Source organism: Nuphar pumila, chromosome 13 (assembly GCF_984573655.1).
Source record: "Nuphar pumila chromosome 13, dmNupPumi1.hap1.1, whole genome shotgun sequence".
Taxonomy (NCBI): Eukaryota; Viridiplantae; Streptophyta; class Magnoliopsida; order Nymphaeales; family Nymphaeaceae; genus Nuphar; species Nuphar pumila.
This window is the reverse complement of record NC_143261.1, coordinates 81,720,023-81,739,484: the sequence shown is the minus strand read 5'-3', so window position 1 is coordinate 81,739,484 and position 19,462 is coordinate 81,720,023. Positions and strand designations below refer to the sequence as shown.

Below are 19,462 nucleotides of genomic sequence, written 5' to 3'. Positions count from 1 at the left end.
ACACTTCTTTTTGAAAAAAAAATTGTCATCAGTTTGGGGAAACTTTTCTCTCTAATAATAACACCATGTTTTCTCTTAAAGGTAGGAGACTAACACCATAAAAATGGATCATGTTTTTACATAGAAAAGAGTCTCATGAATGATTGTGATCAGTGGCATCTACAGCTTCACTATAAGCTGAGCCTTTTGACAAAAACTTGGTTGTGGTTCAGGCTCACTTATTTTTAAGTTTGGTTTTTTAAACAAGCTGATCTTAAGCCTTGAGCTTTTGCTCGTTTAAGTTCATTTAAGCCTGCTAGAACATACATAAATATGGTTTCCATACAACCTTTAACACAAGGAGAGCTTCTGATGTATGGTATCCTTGTTTTATTTGAAAAGAGAGGTCACAGTTCAAATCTGATGCCCTTTATGTAATTATTTTAAAGTTGAAGCTCGAGCTCAAGTCAAGCCTGATACCCAATGCTAGGGCTGGTAGATGAACTGAGCAGCTTGTGGTTCGTTAGGTTGAGCTAGTCAGAGAGTTCATTCAGGCTCATAAAAGAAGCTTGGTGAGTTGTGCATGAGCTGCTCCTGTAAAAATTTGAGCCGTGCACAAACAAGGCATAATCGGCCTGGCTTGGCTTGGCTTGTGGAGGCCCATTAGATAGAATTACATATACATTTTACATGTGCTTTATTTTACAAAGCATAGAGTAGTTGGTTGAGGCGTATGGCTTGAAAAATGGAGGTGGTTTGTGTTTGATTCTCATCATTGTCAATATTGTGTATATTGCAACAAGCCAGTTCAAGTTTGGTTTATCAGGCTTTTGCTTGTTAGGCTCGGCTCGTCACAAGCTCGAGCCAGTTGAGAGCCCAAAAAGCAAGGTTTGAGCTTCCTGAATTTGCTCGTTCATCTTGCTCAACAGCCTACCTAAGGCACTCAAGGGAGTTCAAATTCCAAGGCTCAGGTTTCAAATGATATCTGGAAATTCTATCCACCTCAACAGAATGAGCTTTGCCTAGTTTTTCTGAGGTTTTGTAGACTCAATGGAGGGGTCTCAGTTTGAAATCCTATGATGGGCTAACCTCCTGCTCTATGTCACATAGGTGCGAGTACGGGTGCGGATGCAGCACTTTAAAAAAAACTTGGGTGTGAGGATGCGGGGAGGATATATATATATATATATATATATATATATATATATATATATAATTTTTAACAGTTTTAAGTTAACACTACGTGTATTTGTGTGCATTTATGTATTTATATATATATAATATAGATAAAAATGTACTTGATTAGGGTTAACTGAATCTATTTTTGGATAGAAATAGACCTCAGTGTGGTTGACTTCACCTAACACAAAGGAAGCTGTATCCAAGTGTCACACCCGCCTGGGTGTGGGTGCGGTGCCATGCTAGAAGAGTCCGTGTGACATAGCTCCTGCTTGATTCAAAATGCATAAAACTGAAGAAACAACCTGTTTAAAAAGGACTGCGTCTGTTTATTTAGTTGGGTAGCTTGTGTTGCCTATGATCCTCTGAGGTTTATACTTTATATCAGTCACCTATATCGTTCAAGGTATTATCTATTCAAGGATATTTCTTGGAGAGATTTTCAAAAGTTGAAAAATCTGGGGAAAATCTCAGGAGTTTAAAAATTTGAAAAATATAAATAACAACAAAAAAGTTGAGAAATAAAAAAAGTTTTGCATTCTTCTTCTTCCAAAAATATAAATAAACATGTTTTAAAGGTTTTAAAATATAAGAGAAACAAAAAAAACAGGAAATGGAAACTTAAAATAAATGAATAAATAAAAGATTTTTTCCCAAAAATATCGTGATATTATTTCACAATATTTTGTCTTCTGGCGATGTTTTGAAAATATCGTGAGATATTACCTTTAATATCGGCTACCTTAAAATATCGGTATTTCTCACAATATTGCATATATTGGTGACAGTGCTTTATATCTCCAATAATCTATTCTCATTTCTATGGCATCATTTTTTTTTATGGTTTGCCTTTACATCATCATTCAGATGTTTACCTATTTTTTCCACGAGTCATTCTGGTTGATTGTACCCCATGGTTTGAACCTATTAACCCTTGGTTAGGATAGTGCGATTTGACCAGTCCAGCTATCTTGTTCAATCCCGTTTAAGCTATCTACTTTATTTCCATTTCTTCCTTTGTGTACTATTATGATGCTTCTCTTTTTTTTTCATTGATGTTTTTATGCATCCTTAGATGTCGATAGTTGAAAACTGTAAATAATAAATTGCATGTTGACATCTCTTACTATTTTCTGTCTTTTATTTACTTATATATATTTTATACACACATATACACTCCAAGAATCTTTGTTGATTTTGGATGCTGGAATGTCTGCATTAAGTAGATTCTGGTGGTTGTTGGTTTACAGACTGGAGTTCCAGGTGCTGTTTGTATTCTTGATGATGAACCAAGAACGGGGGGCCGACATTGTGGGCCGCTTGATCCAATCATCTGTCAGAGTCAAAAGGTCACCTTCTCTGTTGCAGTCATGATCCAACCTGAGTCTGGTCCTGTGTGTCTTCTAGGAACTGAACTACAAAAGAAGGTTTGCTGGGAAATCCTGGTTGCTGGTTCTGAACAAGGAATAGAGGCTGGACAAGTTGGCCTTCGAATAGTCACAAAAGGTGATAGACAAACTACTGTAGCGAAGGAGTGGTGTATTGGTGCATCAAGTATTGCAGATGGAAGGTGTCTATGTTGTCCTCTGTCACTTGTTTTTCATAGTGATTTGTCATTTTTTTTGCGTTTTGAGGTGTGATTATGTTATTAAATATATTTGAATGTTCCAACCATGCAGGTGGCACATGGTGACAGTTACAATCGATGCTGAAGTAGGTGAGGCAACTACATATCTGGATGGGGGATTTGATGGGTACCAAAGTGGATTGGCACTGCAGTCCAGTAATGGAATCTGGGAACAAGGAACAGAAGTGTGGATTGGTGTAAGACCACCAACAGACTTGGATGCCTTTGGGAGATCAGATAGTGAAGGTGCTGAATCCAAGATGCACATAATGGATGCATTTTTGTGGGACAAGTGCCTCACTGAAGATGAGGTTGCAACTCTTTATGGTTCTACATTTTCTGCGGAGTATCATATGATTGACTTTCCAGATGATGGTTGGAACTGGCCTGATTCACCTCCTAGGGTCTCTCTCTCTCTCTCTCTCTCTACACACGGGCACACACACACACACAAAGAGTTACGGACAACTGTTTGCTGACATGAGCTGTTGGATCTAGGTGGATGACTGGGATAATGAAGCTGCTGATGTTGATTTGTATGATCGGGATGATGTGGATTGGGATGGGCAGTACTCAAGTGGTAGAAAGAGGAGGGTTGAGCGACAAGCGGTGACAGTGGACATGGACTACATTGCAAGGAAACTGCGGAAACCTAGGTTGGAGACCCAGGAAGAAATTAATCAACGCATGCGTTCAGTTGAGTTAGCTGTGAGGGAAGCCCTCTTTGCTAGAGGGGAAACACATTTTACTGATCAGGAGTTTCCTCCCAATAATAATTCCTTGTTCGTAGATCCTGAAAATCCACCTTCAAAATTACAAGAGCTGTTTTTTTCATTTTTCCTCTTAAATAATAAAAAGAGAGTGAAGGTGCTGCTTCTGGATTGAGCCACAGGTTCCATTGATCTCATCATCAATCTTCTCATTAAATTTTGTGTATGCTGTAGGTTGTATCCGAGTGGATGAGACCAAAAGAGCTAGTGAAAGAGAGTTGCAGGGATTCTTATCCATGTTTATTTTCTGGATTGCCTAATCCATCTGATGTTTGTCAGGTGTAGTCAGTTTGTACCTTAAAAACTTTTCAAATTTTTTCCTTTCATTGATAGTTGTTGCATACATTGTTCTTGATGCTCATTCTTGATAATTTTTGTACCTTTATGCTGAGCCCAGGGTCGATTAGGTGATTGTTGGTTTTTGAGCGCTGTTGCCGTACTGACTGAAGTATCACGTATATCAGAAGTAATAATTACTCTTCAGTATAATGAGGAGGGTGTATATACTGTCCGGTTCTGCATTCAGGTAATAGAAATGTGACACAAGAAAATTGACTTTTTGATTAGAGTCATTGTTTGATTGTTTACTTGAAATATCTTGTTATAACGTGTGTGTGTGTGTGTGTGTGTGTGTGTGTGTGTGTGTGTGTGTGTGTGTGTGTGTGTGTGTGTGTGTGTGTGCGCTCAAGCACGGTTCAAAGCGTTGATAGATAATGATGCAAGTTTAGGTTGGTGACCTTATTCCCATCTGTCTCCCCTCTTTGTTTCACTACTCAGTAGAATAAACAAAACCAGGTTGTCGTGTTGTGACAGTTTGGTCATCAAATTTACTTTCTGGTCTTAGATGTGGTGGTTTAGCCTGCCGAAGTGATGTCACTGGACTTTGTGTTGGATTTTATATTCACAGAAAATTGAGAAAGATAAGTGTTTATTTTCATGCTTATGAAGTTGGATTTGTTTTCAGTGCAACAAAGATTATGTTTTCTCTTTCTCTAGCCGTCAATATTTGCAGTTATTGAGTACCTTATGGTGTAGCAATTGGTGTTTGAGGGGAGGTTAACTTTTAAAAAATGTAACTGATTAACTTTTTAAAAATATGATGTTCAGCCTTTAAGCATAATTTAGAAGGACGATACTGTTTGTCTTTTAATGAATTTACGATTGGAAGTTTATTGCAAAAGCTATTCAAATGCTGTTACATTTACTGTGGAAAGGATGTAAGGTATATTAATATATATGCGCTTAAATTTGTAATTAACACACCATCCGTATCGAAGAGGACTTAGACTATTTGGGTTGATATTACTGCAAACATAATCAGGTCTATTGTGATTGTAACCTGATGAAAGAACATAGCTGAGCTACAACAACAACAACAACTACGCCTTCATCCCAAAACAATTGGGGTCGGCGATATGAACCAAAAAAGAAAATCATTCTGGGTCTTCCACATGAATCCTTCTCCTCCAATTATTTCTATCCAATGCCATGTCCTTGGTGAGGTTCAAAGCATTCATATCCTTTCCTATCATCTCCATCCAAGTCTTCTTAGGCCTACCCCGACCTCTTTTAACTAATATATTTTCCCATTTCTCCATCCTTCTAACTGGAGCATCATTAGGCCTTCGCCGAATATGTCCAAACCACCGTAAACGATTCTCTCTCATCTTATTTTCAATGGATGCAACGCCTACCTTCTTACGTATCTCCTCGTTCCGTACCATATAGTAAAGCCGGCCTAATTGTCGTCCTATAAAACTTTCCCTTCAACCGCAATGGCATTCTATGATCGCACAACACTCCAGTTGCACTTTTCCATTTCATCCACCCAACCTTTATCTTATGATTTACATCTCCAACAATTTCTCCATACTTTTGAATGATAGATCCCAAATATTTGAAACAGTCATCCACCGGTATTTCTTGCTCACCAAGCTTCACTACACTCCCATCACTACTTCGTTGCTTACTAAATCGACATATCTGAGCTAACCATATGAAAAGTTGAAAGATGTAGCAACTTTGTAAAATGAAACAAAGGTCCGGAAACTTAACTTATTTTATATGTGAACTATAGAAAACTTCTTTTCAGACTGTATTGGATGCATATCTTATCCAACCCAGTAAATGCCATTGGCAGGGCTCTGTATCTTATCTCTATTCTTCTCATTGCACTAGTAATATTTCTCAAATGGCTGATAATGTGTGGCTGAAACCTTTGCATAGTCCCATGTTTTAGTTTGCTGTAGCACAAGTCACTTGGGTACGAATACAAGTATGGAGGGTACGACACTGCAATTTCAAAAAATTAGGGTATGGGGACATGGTTATATATATATATATATATATAGAGAGAGAGAGAGAGAGAGAGAGAGAGAGAGAGAGAGAGAGAGTTTTGGTCTGAATCATGAAAACATGGGATCCGAGTTGGGTCCAGTTTTAATAAAGTCATTTTTAGCTTCGTTGGCCAGGTTTGGACTTGTTCAAACCTGATCAAAGAAACCAAGTTATAAAAGGGGAAGGGCTTAGCCCTTCCCCCTTCTCTCTCTCTCTCTGTTTGTTGCAGTGAGACGAAGAAGAGGAGAGGAGGAGGTACTCTATCTCTCCTTTTGCCGAGGAACATGATGAGGGTTTTGGGAGAGCGGAGACAGGGTGAGGGGCAGCGATTCTCGGTTTCTCTCTCTCTCTCTGCTGCTTTTGCTGAGGTGGCATATGAGGGTTTTGAGAGAGGGGCGGCAACTCTCAGTTTATCTTTCTCTCTCTCCCCTTATGCCGAGGAGGATGAGGGTTTTAGGAGAGTAGAGGGAGAGGGGGGGGACCAGAGTTACCGGAAGCTTCTTAGATAGGTGGGAAGCCCGCTTTTCATAAACTTGTTTTGGAAGCGCGATACTCCTCTTATCTGAAACTTGATGAGAACCTCGATTCCCCCATGCTTCTCCTATGCTTTCCACACGTTTCATCTATTCTTTTTATATGTTTTCTTACTCAACTTTTCATGTTTTTTATGTGTTTTCTTTCTCCTCTCACTTGCATGTGCTTTCTCTAAATTGGTAACCATCATTTTTAGATTTTGTTAAAAAATTAATTCTTACACTAAAACATCATGAAATTTATTATTAATCACACTTTTATTTTATTTTTATTTGTGTTTTATTTTTATTCTCATTCAATTCTTATATATATATATATATATTCCTCGCTTCCAATATATTTTAAATTTCATCGCTTCTCGCTTTTGCTTCCTGTATTGTTTTCCGTTTTCGCTTCCTAGTCTGGCAACCTTGGGTTGGACCAAAGTGGCCCCGCCCTTTTGACCTTATGTAAAAAAAGATCGGGTCTGAGTTGGACACGACCCAATGCAGTGTGGGACCTGACCTATGACGCACCCACTCCTTTGTTGACACTTGTACGCCGACCATTTCAGCATGTCTCGGTTACATATGCTCTAGCAAATTATCTCTACGACTATGTCACATGGGTGCGGGTGCGGGTGTGGGGATTCAGCACTTCCAAAAAACCCGAGTGCGGGGTGCGGCAGGGGCAAAAATGTAATATATATATATATATATATATATATATATATATATATATATATATATATATATATATATATATATATATATATATAAGGGGGTCGGGGGTGAAGACTTGTTACCCACGTTCTGCTTGTTGTGTACTTTAGCTCAACGGGACAAAATTGATGAACCGAAAGGATTGGCAATCTGATCGACCCAGCCTGCTGCGTTCTGCTGACTGTCATGATTCAATCATGTCTGAAACTCCCTAGTCTTCACGAAAAAAAATATAAGCGAAAGGTTTGACGTGGTTTGTTGGAGAGAGAGTCTTCACGAGGCCTGCCACGCCACTGCCTAGGGTTCTTCAAATTTCATTTTATATACAGTTGCACACAGATGACAGCTAAAAGAAATTTATTGGATTTGACATGTGGAAAAGAGAGGTCTACACAAGGCTACAACTAGAGCACCTCGTCAAGAGAAAAGCGAATACTAATAGCCACCAAGGCTCTACTCTACCTCCATCATTATCATTTATTATCATTTATTATGGAGAGAGAAAATCCTTGACGAAAAAGGATTTGGTTGGTTGAAGCATAAAGACTTCAAAAGGCTCTTGAATTTTGGTTTTAATTTTTGAGGAAGATGGATCATCATTTCCAAGTTAACAGTATATTTTCCAACGCTGTGAATTAATTGTTTGGAGGCAGGAATAGCATGGGATGCCAACAATGCTCGTCAGATGTTGTGGACACAAGTGCCCCTTTATAAAACAAGAGCAGCAAGCAGCAAGCAGCTGTCCAGAATTTTTTTTTTAAAATTCTGCAGCCTATTTCCTTGGGCAAATTTTTTTTAAAAAAAATCCAAACAAAAATGAACCGAAACGCACCCAGGATCGGGTTGACCGCACCCGGTGCCTCACTCGCACCCGCGTCGAGTCGCGTCGACGCGGGTGCGGCACCCTGCTAGCTCTACGAGTGTATTGAGTCTTTTTGTATTACATGAGTAGCAATTATTTTCAATAAGGCTAACAACAATATCAAACAAGGTTGTAAGTAGCGTATCATTCCTCATATCAGTCGACCCAATAGTAACACCGTATCATATCATATCATAAGCATATTGTAAATTTTTAATAAAAAAATAAAAAAAACATTATAAATTCTAAAAAAAATCATATGACATGAAATAATGATGAATTGCACAAACTATATACATAAAATCACATTAAAAGCATTTATGTCTCTATTACATACCGCAAGAGTCATACTTTCATATTACATAAACAAAAACATCTCACAAAAAGAAGTTTTTTAATAAAACATTAATACATGATACATCGATAATCATAATCATCTTCATTATCTTCTTCTTTTCCTTATTCGACATCCACATCGTCCCCAAGATACGTGGGACCTTCATCATTTACCTTTTGTGCTCCTTCCATGTTAATCCATTCAATGTTCTCTTCATTCAAAAGAGCTTCTGCTTCTTTTTCAACCCATGCATCTAATTCCTAAAAATGTTTCAAACTAATGGGGTCAAATTGTTCTTTGTACCTCCTTGTTGATAACTTTTCGATTTGCTTAAAAAGATGACATGAAAACATTAAAATTAGTTGAATTTTGAATGAAAATGACAAATAAATTTTACAATTCTATATAAGTTGTAACTAACGTAGACGAGGTCATTAAGCCTTTTGTACTCCAATCTGTTTTTTTTTGTATGGATTTGCTCGAAGACACTTCAGTTTCGCTCACATCCACTTGCACTACATGTTTGGCTTATAATGCGAATGACAAAAGCTCTCAGATTTGGAACATCACTTCCAAACTTGGCTCACCACAAGTCCGAAAAGAAAACAAGAAAATAAAAAATCAATTATAAGACAATAACAAATATATAATCATACAAAACATCATAACTAAATAACAATTTGAAATTAAAATTAAAATTAAAATAGACAAAATAAATTATCTAGACGCATTGTAGCACAGTTTCACACTGCACTGGGTCTCATATTATACAATGTATTATCATAAGTATCCATTTCCTTATGAATTTGATTTTGAATGCTATATAATCAAGGTTCAACCTTTCGATGCAATCCAAAAGTCCCTTGTTGACTTTCCTGTCCATTTTAAAAGTAGGTGACTATCTAAATGTTGAATTTAAATAGTATGTTGCAACATTAAGAGGTTGAAGTTGCCCAATCCACCTATGATCATTGATGTTTCATATAGGTATGTAAGATTTTTCTTCCCCTTCTAATTATCTCTAATAGCCTCTTTTGCCTTATCCATGACCTCATAGAGATAACTCATAACAGGTATATCTTCGCTGTCAACCAATCAAAACACCTTCACTAAATGTATAGTTATTCTCAATAACTTCACACATGAATCTCAAAATTTACTTCTAAATACAATATTTGCAATTTCTCTAGGCTTTCTTTTGTGTGCATGGGGATGTGCATTCCACTGAGCTGATGAAAGCATTTTTTTAGTGAACTTTATTCTTTAATAAACTATGCACTGTCAAAAAATTCGTAGCAAATCCAATAACTGCACTACGAATCAACACAACACCACTAGTGTACTTTCTCATTATGCTCAAAACTCATGCGTGATTATAAATAAATTTAGTAATTTCTTGGCAGCATTCAATTATCTGATGTACATCATCCATGCTGCCAATGTCCTCAAGCATGAGGTCTATGTAATGGGTTGCACACGGGGTTCAAAAGAATGACCCAAAATTTTATGTCAATTATTTACCTGCTACCCTATAATTTGTTGTATTATCAGTAATAAATTGCATAATATTTTGATGTTTAACCGCTACAACAACCTAATAAAAAACTTTAAGCAATAAATCTGATGTTTTGGGCATATCAGACATATCTATTGATTTAAAAAACATGGTTGCTTTGGGGCAATAGACAAGAAAATTTATCATGGTCCTCGACTTTCTATTTGTCCACTCTTCTGTCATGATGTTACACCTGGTCTCTCTCCATGATTGCCTCATCTCATCATAATATGCCTTCACTTCTTTTACATTAGCATTTAAAATATTCTCTTAAAGAATGATATGAAGACGCCTTGTATCCAGGCCTGAAAATGAAAGAAATTTGCCGCATTGAAAAGAATGCAGGCATCATAGAACCATCTTCCAACCGTGACATCTGCTTGTTCGATTAAATGCTAGGGAGTCATAGCAGTACGAATGTCGGGCTGCATTGCAGGAGCAGTAATAGAGCCTCTAGCTCTACTTCTTAGTCCTGCTCTCGAAGAACTCTCTCTTGCTTTTTTTTTCTCCTTCTCTTCTTTTTGTGCCCGTGGCGGCAACCGCCAGACTACTACAAGCACTAGCCACACCTTTTCCCTTCACTGCAAAACTTCTTACTTATGATCCCATGCCATGGGCTATAGGGCCAGAAGCAGGAAGCTCATCTTCGTAATATACATCCTCCCAGGGTTTCTCGTACCCCATTTCTGCCTCATCCATCTTTCTTGTCTTTTTTCTCTCAAATCATCAAGTATTTATTGGCATTGCCATTTTACGGCATCTGACAATTTGCTTGACATCCATGCTTGCACATTATGATGCGTCTCGACTAAGTGATGCTTCAACCGAGAGATACCATTCCAAAACCTATTTTTAAAATAGTTGCATTTGATTCTCAATTGGTTTTCACTGGTTATTTGAGTGCACCATTGTCATGTCGGATCTTTTGATGATATCTTCCCCAAAGAATACTCAATAACAAGCAAATAATACGAATTTTTAACCTTAACCCACTTCTTTGGGTGAAAAAAATGGGTGGAAATGCACTCTTACCTAAGAAAATAGCAAAAGCCTTCTCCCTTGCACACAAATTGACCCCGAAATCGATCTCACGAAATCTAGGGTGAGTGGGTTTCCTTCCAACAACCTATACTCATGTGTAGAAGTTGGCCCTTAAGAGGGCTTTTAAGCCCAAAATGAAAAAGATTGAGTTTTGAGTCTTTTTTAGTGCCCAGACCCATATCGTACGATACAAGTACAATACATACTCGTATCGAGATACGAGTGTGTATCGTATCGTTATATAAAAAAGTAACGATACAACACGATACAAACAACCATGGTATTAAATTTAGCATCTGGGCTAGTTTTAGGGGGTATGTGGTATATAAAACCAATGTTGTATGTATCGTATTGTATCGTACGATACATATTGTTACTATTTAAAATATCGATACGATATGTGTTCGTATTGTGACACGGTCCCGTATTGTATGATAAATGTCCACATCTTATGATACAAGTGTATTGTATGATACATGGTCAACACTCTTAAAAAATGAGCAAATCATAATTTTTCAGTTTTGGGTTTTAAAAACCTATTGAGGGCCAACTTCTTCATTTTTGTAGAAGCCATTAGATAGGTATCCACACACCTTAAGATTCGTGAGAGTGATTTGGGGGCCGATCCATCATAAGTAAGAGAGATTTTGCAGTTTGCTAAATTAAAAAGGCATTTCCACCATTTTTTCATTCAAGTAGGTCAATGTAAAAAATCATTATTATGAGCAAAAATTATAAAGCAACCCTCCAAAAAATGTTTGCCTTGAAAATTAGAGATTTATATCAAGGTATAAACTAGGCTCTACACTCCTCCAAAGATGACATCAGATCATCTAACATGACATTGAGACACTCAAGTAAAGAGTGAAAATCGATTGAAAATCAAGTGCAACTATTGCCATAATATTTTTGTTTATGTAATATGAAAGAATAAGTCTTGTGACATGTTCTTAATTGCAAGATACTTAATATTTTGCATTTTTCTTGTGAGATATGCATGCAGTATTATCTATGATTCTATATTAGTTTATGTTTGATGTTGTTTTATGTAGGTCATAGAGACTTAAATGCTTCATATGTGATTTTATGGTTGTATTTTGTGCAATTCATCATAGCTTCATGTGATAAGATTTTTTTTAGAATTTTGCTATTTTTTTTCTGTTTTTTTTTTAGATTTTTAGATTTTTTTTTTAAAAATTATGATATTTTACGATACGATACAGTCTTAAGTTTGGCTCGACCGATACAGGTAATGATACAATACTTACAAGTTACAACCTTGGATGAACATGAAATAATGTCCATGGTTGAATCTAATGGTGTGTTTGTGACACAAAAACCACTGCCAATTTTCTTGTTAACCCGTATGCTTGGAAAAGTTGTGTTTGGGTGTGATTTGGGTGATCCGTCAATCGGCTTTTATAAATATAAAACACCAGGTTGATTGTGTTTTTGTTTTTGGGAAATTCCATTTAGGGGCCAAACTTTTGCCCCTAAATCCAAAGGGGGCATCACATTTCTGAATTTCCTGATATGGGCCTCTGCTTTCTAAAAACTCCCAAATGAAGACCCACTCTTGCCATTGACCACCAACTCAGGTTAATTCAATTAAATTGAATCAAATGACAATGATGCCCTTAAATGACTAAAATATCCTTCTGTTTACTATCATGATAAATCAATATTCTCCAACTCCACAGCGTAGTATAAACAATTCAAAATAATCACATTTTCCAAGGTGTTGGAGGTTAACCTGAAGTCTCTATTTGACATTTTTCAGGAAATCTGTGGCCTATATCAGGGAATTCAGGTAAGTGAGGCCCATTTTGGTATTAGGGGAGAATGGTTGGACCCTAAATGGAAATTTCCCTTTTTCATGTGTTAAGCCTATTTTTGGGTTCATGCCCTCCAATATTTACCTTTGAAGGCCCTGCATGCAGCCATCATGTTGGAAGACAATTGTGAGGCTGCCTTCCTAAAATTATTGCACCTTCATGGCATTTTCCAGGTGGCCCCATTGTCTGAGAACAATCTTCTTGCATCATATTGTATGATGCAATATTTATCAGGAGTCCATATTGTATAATGTACCCTCCTGTATCAGAAAACAACATATCATTCCATATGAGACTTATCATACTTCAGTCTTGTACTGTTTTGTGTGATATAGCTCCTGTTTTGTGTTTGCAGTCGACCCATAACACTTATATTTGATGGGTGTAGCTTTCAAAGCTTTATCTCAAATTGATTAAAGATCTTATGGTATCTAAGTATGATAATGCCTAATCTATTTACACAAAGTTATATGTATATATTGGATCTGATAAAGCTAAATGAGTTAATTGGAATGTGATCAAATGATGGATTAATCTAATTATGCAAAGTTATATTTGTATATGGATCTGATAAAGGAAAACACACTAAATGGAATGTGATCTGATAATGCTATGTTTGGTATTGACAGATATGAGCCATATCTTATCATTTTAATGTGTTTGGTCCCCCGTCCCTCCCCTCTCCCCTTTGACTAGACGATTGTATTCATTGAATTTTGCTGCCATCTGCTTTCTATTAAGTCATCTGTCTTGATGACCTGTGGTGGAATTTATTCTGGTATAAGCAATTAAGCTGAAGAGCTCTAGATTTAAAACTTAGACAACAAACCTTTTGATATGATATTTTATGTCTATTTAGTTCTGCTGAGTATGCCTATAAAAGAGTAATGAAATTACTAGGATGACAGTTAAGCATTGTCAATCATTAAAAGAAAAAAATTAGATATAGGAATGTGCTTCTGAAACTTTCATGTTCCTTGCTTTGCTTGGTTTCACCTTTACTTGTCTCTTTCCTCTTTTGGGGTATCGTTTTGTGTGATGCATGGTCTCCTTTTCTTATTCTTTTTTTGTTTTTTTGTTTTGTTTATTTCAAGGGTCACCCATTGTGTTCTGAGTGTAATATGCATTGGTTAAGATATCATGAATCTAACCAGTCCAGCTGTCTTATTCGACCATGCATGAGGTATCACATGCTATGCACGAGCGTGACCATGCACGAATCTAACCAGATAATATGTGAAATTTTTGCTTGTGGGTACTGTTTCTATTCGTCATACTGTTGAATGTCATGGTCAATAATCTTGGTGTTCAATATGAACTTTTATTATGGTTATCTTGGTAGCATTTCATGGAGTAATTTGATTTCGAGTGTATTCATGCCTATAGGGTGAATGGGTCCCTGTTGTTGTTGATGATTGGATACCATGCGAATCACATGGAAAACCAGCATTTGCTACAAGTAGGAAAGGGAATGAATTTTGGGTTTCTATTTTGGAGAAAGCTTATGCTAAGCTGCATGGGTCGTATGAAGCGCTTGAAGGAGGGCTTGTCCAAGATGCTCTGGTGGACCTTACAGGAGGGGCTGGTGAAGAGATTGACATGAGGAGCACACAGGCACAAATAGACCTTGCAAGTGGAAGGTTATGGTCTCAGCTATTGCGATTCAAGCAAGAGGGTTTTCTACTTGGTGCTGGGAGTCCATCTGGTTCAGATGTGCATGTCTCATCCAGTGGAATTGTTCAAGGACATGCTTATTCTATTCTGCAGGTAGTTTTCCAAATCTTCTTTCACTTTTTTGTTTGTTTCATTTCTTATAAAATTTTCTTCATTGGCTGGCTATTGTGCCTTCTAGTTTGTAATAATTTGTTTCTACTTTGGTTAGGTAAGAGAGGTTGATGGATACAAGCTTGTTCAGATTCGGAACCCCTGGGCTAATGAGGTGGAATGGAATGGTCCTTGGTCCGACTCATCATCAGAGTGGACAGAGCGGATAAGGCACAAGCTCAAGCATGTGCCTCAGGTAACGAGACTTGTTAATGTCATAACAAGGAATGTATGTACATATGGGTTAATATGCTGCTGTCGGTTCAATCAAATAATAGTATTATCGGTAGAAATTGCAATGAAATTATTTGGGATAAAGAAAGGCCCCTATTTTTCTTTTCGTCATGCTTATGATTTCTAATTCTGCACACATTGATTATTGAACAGTCAAAAGATGGGATATTCTGGATGTCTTGGCAAGACTTTCAACTCCATTTTCGATCAATATATGTCTGTCGAGTTTACCCCCCTGAGATGCGTTATTCAGTGCATGGACAATGGCGTGGTTGCAGTGCTGGTGGTTGCCAAGATTATGATACATGGAATCAGAACCCTCAATTTCGACTGAGGGCTGTTGGGGCAGACTCATCTTTGCCTATCCATGTGTTCATAACCTTAACACAGGTTCTCTATCTGTATTTCAGATTATACTGTGTCAATTTGCTTTCTTTTGTATCCATTTTCTCATTTGAAATTTTACATGGTTGGTAGGGTGTGAGCTTCTCTCGGAAGACTGCTGGTTTCAGGAATTATCAATCTAGCCACGACTCATCTATGTTTTACATAGGAATGAGGATATTGAAGACACGTGGTCGGCGTGCTGCTTATAACATATACTTACATGAGTCAGTTGGTGGGACAGATTATGTTAATTCCCGGGAAATAGCTTGTGAAATGGTTTTGGATCCTGACCCCAAGGGATACACAATAGTGCCAACGACGATCCATCCTGGGGAGGAGGCACCTTTTGTCCTCTCTGTTTTCACCAAAGCGGCAATTGTTTTGGAACCCTTATAGTGCAATGCCATGATCTGAGGTTTGGTACAATCTTCAACCATATACTGGTGGTGGTCCAATGCCCCTTGTGCCAATTTTTTGAGGGTGCGGGGTATCTATGACAATGCCCACCTGCTGGTAACATCTTGTTTGAGCCTCAAAATACTGAACGTAAGAGCAGTTTTATCTTGTCTTTTGCCTTTTTATCTTAGCATTTTGACATTGGTTACCGCATATTTTTAATAGGCAAGAAACTTGACATTTTGTCGCTTCATTTTTCAATGGTATTATATATTAGTATCCTGAGTTTTTTTTTTTTAAATTGATGCAGCGTGATTCTTGGTCGCTGTAACAAACTTCTCATCGGAGGGATCACGAGGGAAACAAGTTCATTTTTTGATTGATTCTCTATTGCACCATCCCCATTCCTGCTCGGGTAACAGTTACAAACATATGTAAAAGGGTTCATGTATGCTCGATAGCCTACATCAATACACATATGATAAGCTGTGCTCTGAAATGCCTTATACTTGGAAGATGGTTACCCAAACGGTATATTGGATTAGACAGCGTGCTGGAGTACCTGCAGGTGAGCATATAAAGATTTCAGGTCAGGATTGGTTTTGGTTTGGCAGAAGAATGGATTCAGCAGCTGTTGATTCCCTGTGAATAATTGCAGAGCAGTGGAATGTCTGTTTTGGCCAGGTTGTAGATGAGTTGGTTTTCTGGGTCTGGTGTACAGGTTATTGTAAAGAAAAAAAGGAATGAATTCGTCAAGATCTCAGATGTTTGAATAAGGGCGCTTTTGTTGCTGATGAGTGTGTCAGAGCTTCAGTAGCAGTTTTGGAAGCCCATAGTAGTAGTTGATGTCTGTATACAGTGTTAATTTTTTTTGCAGCAATGCCAAATTAGCCTACTTCTGGTAGTGCTTTTCCTTAATCTGGTTACTTCATATATTTTTTTCGGTTTACCAAAGATCTAGGTCTCAGGCGTGGAACCTGAGCTGTCACAGGGATACTTCATTCTCGTGTCCTATCCTCCAGTGGCGTAGCTAGGATTCATGTGAGGGGGGGGGGCAAACAGGGGTGTAGCAAAAAAAAATTTGTGTGATAGTCCGGGGTTCGGGGGCAGAGCCCCGAAATTTTTTTTTGAGATAAAATAAAAAATGGCTACAATTATTAATAAAAATCTATTTCATATGGATAAATCAAACTATTTGCTGCAGTCAGGGCTGGGCTACAAAAATGGATAAAAATCTATTTCATATGGAATCAGGACTGGGCTTTTATAAAAAAAAAGAATTTAACTGTTCCGGGCCAGTTCTGCCCCGCCTCTGCTATCCTCTGCTTCGTGCCCTTGTGATCGTGGATCTGAGCAATCTCAGTTAAGGGTCTGGCTACCTGGTTCAGCTATCTTGCACGTCCGCCTTCTGCTGCTTTTGTGCTGCAACCAGTTTTTGTGGGTTATAGCATTAGGGGTGTGTAATATCGTGTGTGTTTTCTTTCGTTGTAGATTTTAAATTTTATCAAAATCTTTGTTTTTAGATGATGTCAGCTAATAAAGCTAAATTTAGGTTAAATTTAGCTTTATTTGAAGGCAAAAATCAAGTAGCATATCATTAGATGCGTGTCATAATTTTGAGAATATTAATATTTCATTTTGTGAATTCGGGCTGCTTGAAAATAGTATTTTTTAAAAAATAACCCAACTTTATATTATAAGTTTTAGATTAGATCGGATCAGATTCGTTTGATTCAAATTGATATGGATTTGGACTCAGTTTAAGACCTATATTAATTAAGATCTGATATAGGTTCATATGGATTTTGGATATATATTTGGATCTTGGATTCAGATTTATATTTGAAATTCAAGTCTAATCAATTTAAAGTTTTAAATTCAATTAAAAAAGGTTAAATTGAGTAAATTCTATGTTAAGAAGACTTCTAGAGGGGTTCTTTCTTAAAAATTTTTATTTAATAATTAAATAATTAATAAAATAATAATAATGAATAAATTTCAATTTTTTCTATGTTTTGATATGGTAGAGTTTTATATTTGTGGAGCTGTACCTATTAAGTAGGGATTCTAGAGGGGGAGTCATCTTTTAAAAAGACCCAAATATTGTTGAAATAATTAAATAAAAATATTATACTTGTAGAACTCTATCCCCCTAACAAGAATGAGACTCTAGGGGGGCGTCACCCTCTAGATGAGGTTATTATTATAATATAAAAAAAAATCTAGGAAAGCTTATAAAAAGGGTTGAGTTTTTCTCTGCCTCTAGAATCGTTCGTTATGAGAAAGAAAGAGAGAGAGAGAGAGAGAGAGGAAATTGTGGGAAGGAAGAAATGGGTATACTCGATTTATGCATAAATATTTCATGAGAAAAAGAAAGAAAAAATCTGTATAAAGAACGATATATATAGAGTGACTATTTTGATTTTCTCTTTATGTGTCGATTTCTCTGAAGCATCTACTGCTGAAAATACGTACGAGCTTGATGGTAGTTGATTTTTTTTCTTGTTGTGAAACTAGTACATGTTAATGATCTTTCCTACTTATGCATGAGAATATGCATTATACACTTATTCAATATCAATTTTATTTTATATTTTGGGATAATGAAAATATGTGTAGATAGATTTATATTTGATGATTTCTTTTTGTTCACGCACAGTTGAATATGCGTATATACAGACCTTGCAAGTTGCATCATGTTTCTGGGTTGGGATCAAATCCAACCCCAAACCAGGCTTGCCGTAGTTCGTGACACACACACACACACACACACACACATATATATATATATATATATATATATATATATATATATATATATATATATATATATATATATATATATATATATATGTGTGTGTGTGTGTGTGTGTGTGTGTGTGGGTGGGTGGGGGGGGGGGGACTAACTGTGCATTGGATGACCCATCAAGGTCTGGTTTTGGATCATATCTAATCCAAATAAGACCTGTTGCAACATCTTGGCATACTATTTTTTTTATAGTTGTTGTTATGACTGAGCTTGTAAAGCTGATTTTTTTACATTTTTACCAACACCAAAGATCTATTGGTTGTACCACAAAGTGGAGCCTATTTTTTGTTAAGATGTGTAGCAACATGCGTTTATTTTCCAGCACTTCAAGGTGTCATGTTACAGCTATTTGACAACTGTTATAAATTATTTTTAAATCAAATCTGTATTGGATTCAATTAGGTTGATCAAACTGATTTTAATATTGACTCTTATTGCTGCAAATTATGACCAAGGAGTACATTCAAACAATTTGCATCTTATTACCTTGGCCTTACACATCTTTTTCAGACTTGGGTGATGGACAAAACTTATTGAGAGAGAAACCCAATACCATCAATGTAGTATACCCGTCTTTTCTTCAGCTGAATAATTATTCACTACCACCTTGCGACATTGGTGGTAGCTATCAACTATCTATGTGACTGGGAAATCAACCCTCCACGCTTTACAATACCCCATGGAGTCAATCGTACTACTTATTATCTCATTGTAAGAAACATTAGAACTAACATTCATATTCTTAATTAGTTAATTCTCATGACATACACACTTTAACATAACTTTCAGACTTACAATGGTCTGTATCAGGAACAAATACACATGATTTTCTTTTAACTTATCATACAGTCATTGGCCACCACTTTGGGGCACGAACATTGCAATTCCTTTTAAGAGGTTCTGAGCACATATGACCTTTCTCACTGCCTTGTAAGTCAAATTTGACATTCGGCTAAAGTGTCTCAAAATAATGCACATTCTTTCTTTGCACTTATCAATTAACACTATCCATTTGGTTGTCAAACAATATGCATCACACAAATAAATATCTTTTT

The 19,462-nt window shown here is 36.8% G+C and overlaps 1 protein-coding gene across 4 annotated transcripts in view; it reads left to right on the top strand.

Annotated features, from left to right (window-relative positions):
* The window catches only part of LOC149818883 (calpain-type cysteine protease DEK1-like), an 83,419-nt gene extending 66,906 nt beyond the window's left edge, over window positions 1-16,513 (top strand). The window contains exons 22-31 of one of the 4 annotated variants that reach the window (XM_089985753.1): window positions 2,409-2,728; window positions 2,838-3,189; window positions 3,284-3,481; window positions 3,730-3,834; window positions 3,953-4,081; window positions 14,144-14,524; window positions 14,640-14,777; window positions 14,969-15,205; window positions 15,293-15,748; window positions 15,909-16,513. In XM_089985753.1, coding sequence (XP_089841879.1) covers window positions 2,409-2,728; window positions 2,838-3,189; window positions 3,284-3,481; window positions 3,730-3,834; window positions 3,953-4,081; window positions 14,144-14,524; window positions 14,640-14,777; window positions 14,969-15,205; window positions 15,293-15,598 — 2,166 coding nt within the window. In that variant the 3' untranslated portion in view covers window positions 15,599-15,748; window positions 15,909-16,513. Of the gene's footprint in view, window positions 1-2,408; window positions 2,729-2,837; window positions 3,190-3,283; window positions 3,653-3,729; window positions 3,835-3,952; window positions 4,082-14,143; window positions 14,525-14,639; window positions 14,778-14,968; window positions 15,206-15,292; window positions 15,749-15,908 lie in introns of those variants that run through there. The other 3 variants (XM_089985751.1, XM_089985750.1, XM_089985754.1) reach the window with 3 other exon arrangements.
* The last annotated feature ends 2,949 nt before the right edge of the window (window positions 16,514-19,462 follow it).